The following is a 12,052-nucleotide window of genomic DNA, read 5'->3' as shown; positions in this document are numbered from 1 at the left end:
GCTGGTACTGCCTGCCCGCCAAGGTGAGCTCCGGGCGGTGGGGGTGGGGGGTGGGGGCACAATGTTCCCTCTAAGCTGTGGAGCCTTGTGAGCAAGAATTCTACTTTGTGAGCTAAAAAGTTAAAGGTCTCCCTTGCTCGAAAGCCCCGACTCTAGGGTTGCGGTGCTCATCTCCGTTTCCAAGCCGAAGAGGTAAAGGTTCCCTTGCTCGAAAGCCAGTCGAGTCCGACTCTAGGGTTGCGGTGCTCATCTCCGTTTCCAAGCCGAAGAGGTAAAGGTTCCCTTGCTCGAAAGCCAGTCGAGTCCGACTCTAGAGCTGCAGTGCTCATCTCCGTTTCCAAGCCGAAGAGGTAAAGGTTCCCTTGCTCGAAAGCCAGTCGAGTCCGACTCTAGAGCTGCAGTGCTCATCTCCGTTTCCAAGCCGAAGAGCCAGCGCTGTCCGAAGACATTTCCGTGGTCATGTGGCCGGCTTAAACACCGCGGCGCACGGAACGCTGTGACCTTCCCACTGAAGTGGTACCTATTTATCTACTTGCAGTTTCTTGCTTTTGAACGGCTAGGTTGGCAGGAACTTTGTGAGCTCCTGGCATTACAGTTGTGAGTGAGCGATTGGGCTGCCGCATCAATTAGTTTGCTCTGGAGCCCTCCTTCCTGAGATGAGACAAAATTGTGTGAGCTGGAGGCTAAAAAACTGTGAGCTGGAGGCTAAAAAACTGTGAGCTGGCTCACACTGACTCAGCTTAGAGGGAACACTGGTGGGGGGGTGACCAAGGTAGGGCTGGGGTGGGGCTCACCTTTCTGTTTCTCCTCTCCACACACTCCAGACGCCGGTGACGCTGTGGGAAGAGTCCGGCGACGGGGTGATTTACACTGTGAGCTGCCGGTCGCCGGGGGGAGCCCGCAGCCCCATTGGGGGCTCCGACGGCGGGGTGAGTGGTGGTGGTGGGTGGGTGCCGGGAGGGAGGGGGGAGCTCTGGTTTCGAGAGCCTCCTCCTTATGAACGCGTGAATCGGCCTTACGCTGAATATGGAGCAGAGGTCCATCCGTGGCTATGAGCCACAAGGGATAGATAGGAGCTCTGGGGGCAAGGGATGCTCTGTCTTCTTGGTGCTTGGGGGGGTCAACAGTGGGAGGGCTTCTAGTGTCCTGGCCCCACTGCTGGACCTCCTGATGGCACCTGGTATTTCTGGCCACTGTGTGACACAGAGTGTTGGACTGGATGGGCCTTTGGCCTGATCCAACATTGGCGTCTCTTATGTTCTTATGAATCAGACCACTGGTCCATTAAGGCCAGTATTGTCTACTCAGACTGGCAGCTGCCCTCCAGTTCTCAGGCTGAAAAGGGTCTTTCACCTCCTGCCTGGTCCTTTTAACTGGAGACGCCGGGAATTGAACTTGGGACCTTCTGCACGTGAAGCCGAGGCTCTGCCACTGAGCCACAGCCCCCTCCCTCCTCTTCCTCCTCATCCTCACCCTGCTCACCCTCACCAGTTTGGTGTAGTGGTTAAGTGCGCGGACTCTAATCTGGGAGAGCCGGGTTTGATTCCCCCACTCCTCCACTCGCACCTGGCTGGATGACCTTGGGCAAGCCGTAGTTCTGATAAGAGCTGTCCTTGAAAAAGAGCAGTTTCTGTCAGAGCTCTCTCAGCCCCACCTACCTCCCAGGGTGCCTGTTGTGGGGAGGGGAAGGGAAAGGAGTTTGTCAGCCACTCTGAGACTCCTTCGGGTAGTGAAAGGCCATGGGGTATAAATCCAATCTCGTCCCTTCTCTCTTCTTCCTCGCCCTCCTTCTTTCGGTGTCCGCAGGGCGAGGAGGCGTCGCCGTCGGAGCCCCCCTCTCTGGGCCAGTGCCGGGTGCTGAAGGCCGCCGCTCTGCCCGCCCTGGTGCGGCACCTCCTGGAGGCCCCGATGCTGGGCGATCCCTGCTACGTGCCCGCCTTCCTGGCCACCTACCGGACCTTCGCCGCCCCCCGCCTGGTCCTGGTGCAGCTGCTGGAAAGGTGAGGCTCTGAAGGAGTGGGGGGGAGGGGGTGCTGTCGACGGCCCCTGCCAGAACGTGGGGGGGTCACTTCTGGGGAGGGAGCGTCCTGTAGAAGCCCTTTCAGCCCCCCCTGCTCCATCTCTCCTGGCCTCCTTGAGAGCCACTTTGGTGTAGGGGTTAAGTGCGGGGACTCTAGTCTGGGAGAACCGGGTTTGATTCCCCACTCCTCCACATGCAGCTGCTGGTGTGACTTTGTGCCAGTCACAAGCTCTGGCACAGCTGTCCTTGAAAAAGAACCATTCTCAGTCAGAGCTCCCTGAGCCCCACCTACCTCACAGGGTGTCTGTTGTGGGGAGGGGAACGGGAAGGAGTTTGTGAGCCGCTCTCAGACGCCTTTGGGTAGTGAAGGACCGGGTATAACTCCAATCTCTTCTTCTTCCTCAGGCTCCAGGAGCTTGAGAATTCCGGGCCGGAGGTTGCTCCAGAAAGGACGGAGCTGCAGCGGTAAGTGGGCGCCCCCCTTCCACGATCCAGCCCCAAAATCTACGTGTGTGTGTGTGTTGTTGTTCTGGAAGTTAGGTGCCTTCCAGAAGCCAGTTTGGTCAGAGAGCCAGTTTGGGGTAGTGGTTAAGTGCGCGGACTCTAATCTGGGAGAACCGGGTTTGATTCCGCACTTCTCCACATGCAGCTGCTGGTGTGACCTGGGGTCAGTCACAAGTTCTGTCAGAGCTGTTCTTGAAAAAGAGCAGTTTCTGTCAGAGCTCTCTTGGCCCCGCCTACCTCACAGGGCGTCTGTTGTGGGGAGGGGAAGGGAAAGGAGTTTGTAAGCCCCTCTGAGACTCCCTTGGGTAGTCAAGGGCGGGGTATAAATCCAGTCTCTTCTCCTCCTCGTCTTCTCCTTAGAAGCCCCCAGGTGTATGGGAAGGGCTAGTTAGGGCTACCAGTAGGTATGCTAAGGGCACTCTGTCGATGCTCAGAAGCACTGCTGCTGTCCCAAGCCAATCACCACTTTGGGGACAGGAAGGGAATTTTTCTCCAGGCCCGGTTGGCCCAGGGATCTTGGAGTATTTTTGCCTTCCTCTGGGCCCAGAGCAGGGGGTCACTGGGGGGAGTTGGAGGAGAGGCAGTTGTGAATTTCCTGCATTGTGCAGGGGGTTGGACTAGATGACCCTTGGGTTCCCCTCCATCTCTAGGTTTCAGTGTTCCCAAGCCTTACGCTCAGGTCCTTCCAGGTGGGCAGCAGTGTCCTCTCTGAGCTGTGTGAGTGTGAGCCAGCTCACAGTTTTTTAGCCTCCAGCTCAGAGATTTTTGCCTTAGCTCAGGGAGGAGGGCGCTCCGGAGCCGACTAGGTTCTGCAGCAGCCCAATCGCTCGCTCACAAACTGACTCCCAGCAGCTCACAAAGTTGAATTTTTGCTCACAAGATGCCACTGGTTAGAGGGGGCACTGGGGCAGCCGTGTGGGGCAGAACCAAGTCTGAGTCCAGCGGGGCACCTTTAAGACCAACAGAGGTTTATTCAAGGGATGACGCGCTTTCGGGTGCCAGGCCCACCTCCTCAGAGACTTCTTCTGCCCTGTGTTCTGCTGCTTCAGAATTCTGGCTGACAGGGCTCCACAGCTGGAGGCAGGCGGCTGCGTCTGGTGGCCTTTTCGGCAGGGGGCCGGGGGGGGCCCCTCTCACTTTGGCCGGCTGCCATGTTTGAGCTGGAGCGGCGCTCTTCAGACCAGCAGGAAGAGGGCTCCGGTTACGCCCCTCCCAGGACTCGGCTTGGCTCGCTCGCGCAAGACTTTTGGCTCCTCGGTTTCCTTGTCTCCGCCGCACCTGCTCTCTCTTCTCGGCCTCTCTCGCTGTGCCCCAAGCTTGGGCGGCGTAAGAGACTCAGAATAGCGCCTCTGGATCAGACCCAAGAGGGGCGGCTGTTTCCCAGGAAGGCCCACGAGAGAGGCCAAAGCCTCCTCTCTCGTTTCACCCGGCATCTAATAATGATAATAATAATCTTTCAATTTATTAATCGCTCAATCCTGCAGAGCTTGCTGGCTCTGAGCGATTTACAGTTACTCATTCACACGGGACTAACAATGATTTATGGGGGTGAGGGAGGACAACATATATCTTTTTTTAAAATCACACACATTCACAGTTGGCGAGGGTTTGCTCAGCTGCAGAGTCAGACGTGTTCCGTCGGCATATTCACTTCGGCTTGGCTAGATGACGTCAGCTTCTCCAGGTCTTGCAGCGCCGCACTGCCACCGCCTGGCCGGAACGGCCCATTACAGGCTTCTCGGAGTCGAAGAGATTTTTTCTTAGGCTTTCAATCTTGCGAGCTGAGCATTCCGGTCGCCGGCTAACACCTCCCCCACCGGGGTGGGGGCTTGGTGTGCCCACCCTCTCTAAGGAGTGGTACCCATTTTATCTACTCGCCGAAGCTTTCGAACCGCTGGGTGGACGGTTCTGCCTCTGAACATGGAGGTTCAATGTCGGATAGCTGCTGTTGGCTTTCTCCGCCATGAATTTGTCTCTGTTCATCAAGTGTCAGTGAGTTCCACCCGTTACTAATGCCTCCCTCTAAGCTCTGGAGTCTTGTGAGCAGGAATTCTACTTTGTGAGCTTACTGGCATTCAAGTTGTGAGCGAGCGCTTGGGCTGCTGCGTCAATTAGTTTGCTCTGGAGCCCTCCTCCCTGAGCTAAGACAAAAAGGTGTCAGCCGGAGGCTAAAAAACTGCGAGCCGGCTCACACTCACTCAGCTTAGAGGGTATAAATCTCAAATAAATAAATAAATATGCGAAGAAAGGCTTTCTTTTGCGTATCCGGAACCTATAGGGTGTTTGTCCCCAGGAGGCAGGGTCAAAGTTCTCTCTGTCCGGTTTGTTTGTTTGTTTTGAGAGCCCGTTTGGTGTAGCGGTTAAGTGCGCGGACTCTAATCTGGGAGAACAGGGTTTGATTCCCCATTCCCCCACTCACAGCTGCTGGGTGACCTTGGGCAAGCCGTAGTTCCGTCAGAGCTGTTCTTGAAAAAAAGAGCAGTTTCTGTCAGAGCTCTCTCAGCCCCACCTGCCTCACAGGGTGTCCGTCTGTTGTGGGGAGGGGAAGGGAAAGGAGTTTGTAAGCTGCTCTGAGACTGCTTTGGGTAGTGAAGGGCGGGGTATAAATCCAATCTCCTTCTCCCCCACCTTTCTTGCCGGTGGGCACCCAATGCGACTTGTATCATTCTCCTGTTTTCCACTGTATCCTCACAACAACATCCCTGTGAGGCAGGTTAGGCTCACAGAGTCTAACTTGTATTCTAGTCTGACACTCTAACCCAGGGGTGTCAAACATGCGGCCCCAGAGGGCTTTTCTCAGGCCCACAGTGGAGCTGGCTGTCTTCTGCTTCTTCTTTCAGTTCTGCTGCTGCTGCATCATCGTAGGTTTGCCGCTTACAGGTACACACCTGAACAGCATACTCAAGATTGCAACAGCACAGATATTTTGATGCAATAATTCAAAGCAAGAGGTGTCAGTTATCAGACACTGTTAAATAAACAAAATATTGCAAGAGTGCTACTGTTTTAAGTATGCTTTTATTTTAAGTTAAAAAACCCCTCTGTGTTTGTGTCCTTTATAAAGTTTATATCTCCGCTACCTGGCATTACATTTCATGACATGCATGGCCCGGCCCAACAAGGCAGGGGTCATTTCGTAGGAAAAAACAGGTGCAGGAGCTCATTAGCATAACTCATTTGCATAACTTATTTGCATATGCCACACTCCCTGCCATCACCGGAAGTGTGTCAGAAGGCAACACCCACCGCTCAGGCTCCACTGGACTGTTTTGGATTGCTAGCTATGGGGGGGGGGGAATGTGCAGATCTGTCCTCGCAGAGGAGGGACCCCTGACATCACCGGAAGTGTGTCAGAAGGCAACACCCGCCGCTCAGGCTCCACTGGACTCTTTTGTTTCTAGCTCTGTGGGGGGGGGGACATGTAGATCTGCCCTCGTAGAGGAGGGAGAGTTTGTACCTGAATAAAACTTGGTCTTAAAGGTGCCACTGGACTGTTTTGGATTGCTAGCTCTGTGGGGGGGGGGACATGTAGATCTGTCCTCGTGGAGGAGGGAGAGCTTGTACCTGAATAAAACTTGGTCTTAAAGGTGCCACTGGACTGTTTTGGATTTCTAGCTCTGTGGGGGGGGGGACATGCAGATTTGCCCTCAAAGAGGAGGGAGAGCTGGTACCTGAAGGCGGGGGGGCCCCCTCTGCAACTTACCTGGCTGCTTCTTGCTCCTCGTGGCCCAACTGAGGGCTGCTGGGAGCAGGGGGCGGGGCTTGTTGCATGTCCCCGCCCCCTGGGCTCCTCTCTGCCGGAGCTCCGCTCCTGTGCGCTCCCACAGGAAATGACCCCTGCAACAAGGTATCATTTATGTAACAAATGAGTTCGACACCCCTGCTCCAACCCCTTGGCCACGGTGGCTCTGAAGCCCGTTTATCCCCCACCCCGTGCCTCGTTTTGTCAGCCTCGCCGTTCCCCTTGGTCTTTTGGAGGTGGTGGGGGGAGGGAGCCTTTTAGTGGTTTGATCCTGGGGCAGTCTGGGAGGCGTACCCCTCTGGGCCTCGCGCCCAAGATGTGAACTCACGGCTGCCTTGAACCGAGAGGAAAGGCGGGATTAAAGATATTTTAATGAATGAATAAACAAAGGGCTGGTCGCGACAGTTTTGTGGTGGACGAGGAGGCACTCTGCATATGCTCAGGAGTCCTGTCACCCGTCACATATTCTGTGCTTGCAGTCTAGCATTGCCCTTCTTCTGAGGCTCGAGTTGAGCCCTGGGCCCCACCCCGTCTCATCTCCCCGCAGGGTGCTGGGGTCGCTGCTGTGCTCCTGGCTGGATGGGTACCCGGAGGACTTTGCGGGCCTGGAGCCCGGCCTGCGGGAGCAGATCCTGGCCCGCCTGCGCTGGGCCCTCGGGAGCGGATCCGAGCATGAGAGGAGCCTGACGCCGGCCCCGACGGAAGGAGCCCCGGTGCCACGGGAGGAGCCGGAGGGAGACGAGGCCGTTGCGGAGGACCCAGATGCCGACCCCCATTACATCCTTGGCCTGCAGGCAGACGAAGTGGCGGCCCACCTCACCGCGCAGGATGCCGTGAGTGCCGGGAGGGGGAGCAGAGCCCCACACCATACCCCCCTGGGGCTGAGAGGGCAGCTTGGCTTGGCGGCATTTTTAGAGGGCAGGCCGACCCTCAGCGCTTGGCGTGAAATGAAATGCAATTCCTCCAATGTGTTAACAATATTTCATAACAGCTAATAATAATAATAATAGATAATAATCTCTGGTCCCAGCTCCTGCCAGCCTAGCAGTTCGAAAGCAAGAACTTGCAAGTAGATAAATAGGGACCACTTCCGTGGGAAGGTAACAGCGTTCCGTGCGCCTTGGCGTTTAGTCATGCCGGCCACATGACCACGGAAACGTCTTCGGACAGCGCTGGCTCTTCGGCTTGGAAACGGAGATGAGCACCGCAACCCTAGAGTCGGATTCGACTGGCTTTCGAGCAAGGGAAACCTTTACCTTTTAATAACACATCAACATTGTTACATATTTTTTCTTCCATAGGTGCAGAAAAAAGAAGTGGGTTGACGAAACTCCCTGGAGCTGGGTTTCGTTTCGTTCACAACTTCATCCGAACACACGGAAGCACCGTGGTCGTTTCTCTTCAGAACCTATTGTTCATAGTGTCTTCCAATGATATTCCATGCCATAATTTCAATACCTACGGGACCGCCCCTCCCCATATGTGCCCCAACGAGCACTGCGGTCCGGGACTAAACATCTCCTGGTGGTTCCAGGTCCCAAAGAGGCCAGACTAGTAGCGACTAGGGCTAGGGCTTTTTCGGTGGCGGCTCCTACCTGGTGGAATGAGCTCCCAGAGGAGATCCGGGCCCTGCGGGACCTTGCACAGTTCCGCAGGGCCTGCAAGACGGAGCTCTTCCGCCAGGCGTTTGAGTAGGAGCCGCCACGACTGTTACCATCTGTCTACGACTATTACTATCTGCCCTAGCCCTTATTACCAACTCGCCGTGAGTGCAAAAATGGTGGTACTGCGTGGAGCTGTGGCCACTAAGGATACCATCCTGATGACGTCATCTGTTCCCTTGCTAGTTATTGTGGAGAGCACCTAAGTTATATTGAATGTTTTTAAAATGCAGTTTTAATGTTTTATGTATTGGGCATTGGCCCCATCTGTACGCCGCCCTGAGCCCGTTCACGGGGAGGGCGGGTTATAAATTTAAATAAAATAAATAAATAAATACTAAAGTGCATCCTATTCCATTTTAGTGGAGAATCTTGTCCCGGACATACAAACATATCAATTTGTTTGCATGCCCGGGACAAGATTCTCCACGGTACTTCAGTGTGTTCGGATGAAGTTGTGAACAAAACGAAAGCCAACTCCGGGGAGTTTTGTCAACCCACTTCTTTTTTCTGCACCCATGGAAGAAAAAATATGTAACCATGCGGCTGTTATTAGCTATCATAAAATAACATTGTTAATACATTAGAGAAATTGCATTTCATTTCATCCCAAGCGCTGAATGTCGGCCTGTTCTCTAGTTTATTAGTTGTCTTGGGCTGTTACCATTGATATTACTTGGCATTTTTAGAGGGTACAGCGTTCTGTTCACCTCGGTGTCTAGTCATGCTGGTCACATGACCGTGGAAATGTCTTCGGACAGCGCTGGCTCTTCGGCTTGGAAACGGAGATGAGCACCGCATCCCTAGGGTCAGATTCGACTGGCTTTTGAGCAAGGGAAACCTAACATTTCAAGCCCCTTATGGGTGTTGTGTATGTGTTCTTATATGTGCCTTCACCACAATGAGGACTAGAAACTTGGTGGAGTTTGTTTGTTTTTTAATTCCTCTGGAGCTGGCAAAAGCGTGCCAACGTCCAGGTGACGCAAGAAGGGATGGCAAACGGCCTCTGGCGCTGCTTATGGGTGCGTCTCCTGCATCGAAATGTGCAGGCCGCATATTGAGACTCGCATATGTTACGCAACCCCACAGTATGTTGTTGTGTGTATAGGTAATGCGTTTGGCACGACTGATTTCTGCTGACGCTGAGGAGAGGGGGAAGGCGTCTGCCCCCCCCCCTTCCTTCCAAGCGCTGCTGAACTGTCCCGGGCAAGGCCAGGCACTTTCAAGCACGTATTTGCAGTCACGAGAACAAGAAACTTGGCTGTAAACAAAATGCCTCGTCTCGGTCATTCTACCTATTTGTCTCAGTGTAGTCACAGAACCTGCCCCAATGCCTGCCGTCCAAATCAATCTGTGGGTGTGGTGGCCAACGCTCCCTCTAAGCTGTGGAGTCCTGTGAGCAAAAACTCTACTTTGGGAGCTCCTGGCATTAAGGTTGTGAGCGGGCGATTTGGGTGCTTCGCGAATCAGTTTGCTCTGGAGCCCCCTCCTTCCTGAGCGGAGACAAAAAGGTGTGTGAGCCGGAGGCTAAAGAACGGTGAGCCAGCTCACACTAGCTCAGCTTAGAGGGAACACTGGTGGTGGCCAACTGCAGCTTGGGAGATTCCTGGAGAGATTTGGGGGAGGGACTGCCCCCCCAGCAGGGAACTGATGGCATGGAGTCCACCGTCTGAAGCCCCCTTTTCCTCCCAGGGAACGGACCTCTATAGTCTGTAAATCCACTGTAGTTCAGGGAGTATTTCATCCCCCCCACCTGGAGGTTAATATGAAAACTGAGGGTCACAGTGTTAGGAAGATCTAGGAGAATATAAAACACTGTGTGTAATAAACATAGACTTAAGGTAAATCTATTATATGCTTTTAAAAATATTTCTATACCATGTTATAAATATCGGTGTCAAGTATTTCAGAGTTTTGGAAGAACAACAGAACTACCATCTAAGAGAGAGGTTGCTAACCAAATACTTCAAGCAGCAGAAATTGATAAACTTTCGCTACTTTTAAAGAATCGAGCAGAAGAAATCTATGAAACTACTTGGGCCAAATTTTATAGCTGGAAACTACGCTAACTTGAAAATGTCAACTAATTAAAACCTGAGAAAAGATATTGTCAAAACCTTTCTATCCTGTAAAAAAGACAAGGTTATGTGATGTACAGTAATGACAAGGCGAAATCATTAGACAAGATGCGTGATCTGTACCCCATGGTTTTTTTTTATGTTTGTTTATCTGTATATAATGGAGCTGTGGTGGCTCAAGTGGTTAAGACTCTGAACTGCAGGCTGTGGAAGGTCGGTAGTTCAGCAGTTCGAGACCCGAGTGGGCCACATGACGGAGTGAGCTCCCGTCTCTAGTTCCAGCTCCTGCCAACCTAGCAGTTCGAAAGCAAGAAATTGCAAGTAGATAAATAGGTACCACTTCGGTGGGAAGGTAACAGCGTTCCTTGGTGTTTAGTCATGCCGGCCACATGACCACGGAAACATCTTCGGACAGCGCTGGCTCTTCGGCTTGGAAACGGAGATGAGCACCGCAACCCTAGAGTCAGACTCCACTGGCTTTCGAGCAAGGGAACCTTTACCTTTTTTATCTGTATATAACTATATATAGAATAAAGAATTTTTTTAAAAAAGTATTTCCGAACATAGATTCATAGAATCATAGAGATGGAAGGTACCTCTAGGTTCATCTATTCCAACCCCCTGCACAATGCAGGAAATTCACAAATACCTCCCCCTCTACACCCGCAGTGACCGCTGTTCTACGCCCAAAATATGACAAAAAAATCTCCAGGATCCCTGGCCAAACCAGCCTGTAGAAGAATGGCTTCCTGACCCCAAAGTGGCGATCAGCATTTCTCTGGGTGTGTGTAAGAAAGTGCCACAGCAATTTACCACAGCCGTATGTCAAAGTGCAGGTTTACACTGTGTACAAACATTGAAACACCACCTTTGACAGTCACCTGATAGAACTTGAGAGAGATGTTCTCCTAGATAACTTTGGATGTTTGCCGCAAGGGTTCTGATGGGACCCCCCAAAAATGCTGCTATTTTAAGGTACTCACAAAGAGGATTTTTGCGCCTTATGTCTTGCATGTATATCACTGTCCTTGAAAAAGAGTGTATTCCGTGTGGGTAAATTACTAGAGTCCCCTGGGATCAGTGTTTGTGAAATTGACAAGGTGCTGTTTGAATGTTGGTACATAGTGTAAACCTGCCCTTTGAGATACTGTTGTGGCGAATCCGTGTTTTGAAATACTTGACATCCGTATTTATAAAATAGTACAGAATTTAAAATAAATAAATAAATAGAAAGCAGAAGATAGATTTACCTGAAGCCAGTTTTGTGTGGTGGTGAAGTGTGCAGACTCTAATCTGGGAGAACAGAGTTTGATTTCCCCACTCCTCCTCCACATGCAGCTGCTGGATGACCTCGGGCAAGCCGTAGTTCTCTCAGAGCTGTTCTTGAAAGAGCTCTCTCTCAGCCCCACCGACCTCCCAGCATGTCTGTTGTGGGGAGGGGAAGGGAAAGGAGTTTGTAAGCAGCTCTGAGACTCCCTTGGGTAGTGAAGGGCAGGGGTATAAATCCAATCTCCTCTTCTTCAGTCACAAGTTCTCTCAGAGCTGTTCTCTCAAGGGCAGTCCTCGAAAGAGCTCTCTCAGCCCCACCTCCCTCACAGGATGTCTGTTGTGGGGAGGGGAAGGGAAAGGAGTTTGTGAGCCGCTCTGAGACTCCTTTGGGTAGTGAAGGGCCATGGGGTATAAATCCAATCTCCTCCTCTTCTTACTCTTCTTCTTCTTCTCCTTCTCATATACATGGCAGTTTGGTGTAGTGATCAAGTGCACAGAGTCTAATCTGGGAGAACCGGCTTTGATTCCCCCACTCCTCCACTCGCACCTGGCTGGGTGATCTTGGGCACGCCATAGTTCTGACAAGAGATGTCCTTGAAAAAGAGCCGTTTCTGTCAAGAGCTCTCTCAGCCCAACCTCCCTCACAGGATGTCTGTTGTGGGGAGGGGAAGGGAAAGGAGTTTGTAAGCCGCTCTGAGACACCTTTGGGTAGTGGACAGGGTATAAATCCAATGTCTTCTTCTTCTACTACTACTTCCTTCCTTCCTTCCTTCCTTCC

At 52.5% G+C, this 12,052-nt stretch overlaps 1 protein-coding gene across 1 annotated transcript in view; it reads left to right on the top strand.

The window, feature by feature from the left end:
* RGL2 (ral guanine nucleotide dissociation stimulator-like 2) overlaps window positions 1-12,052 on the top strand; it is a 40,331-nt gene that overhangs the window by 1,597 nt on the left and 26,682 nt on the right. The window contains exons 2-5 of the mRNA XM_015410259.1: window positions 825-929; window positions 1,807-2,000; window positions 2,426-2,485; window positions 6,814-7,099. Of these exons, the coding sequence (XP_015265745.1) occupies window positions 825-929; window positions 1,807-2,000; window positions 2,426-2,485; window positions 6,814-7,099 (645 nt within the window). The remainder of the gene's footprint in view (window positions 1-824; window positions 930-1,806; window positions 2,001-2,425; window positions 2,486-6,813; window positions 7,100-12,052) is intronic.

This window comes from Gekko japonicus, unplaced genomic scaffold (assembly GCF_001447785.1).
Source record: "Gekko japonicus isolate JY-2015 unplaced genomic scaffold, Gekko_japonicus_V1.1 scaffold1280, whole genome shotgun sequence".
NCBI classification, from domain to species: Eukaryota; Metazoa; Chordata; class Lepidosauria; order Squamata; family Gekkonidae; genus Gekko; species Gekko japonicus.
The sequence above is the reverse complement of the archived record's forward strand: the minus strand, read 5'-3'. Positions and strand labels throughout refer to the sequence as shown.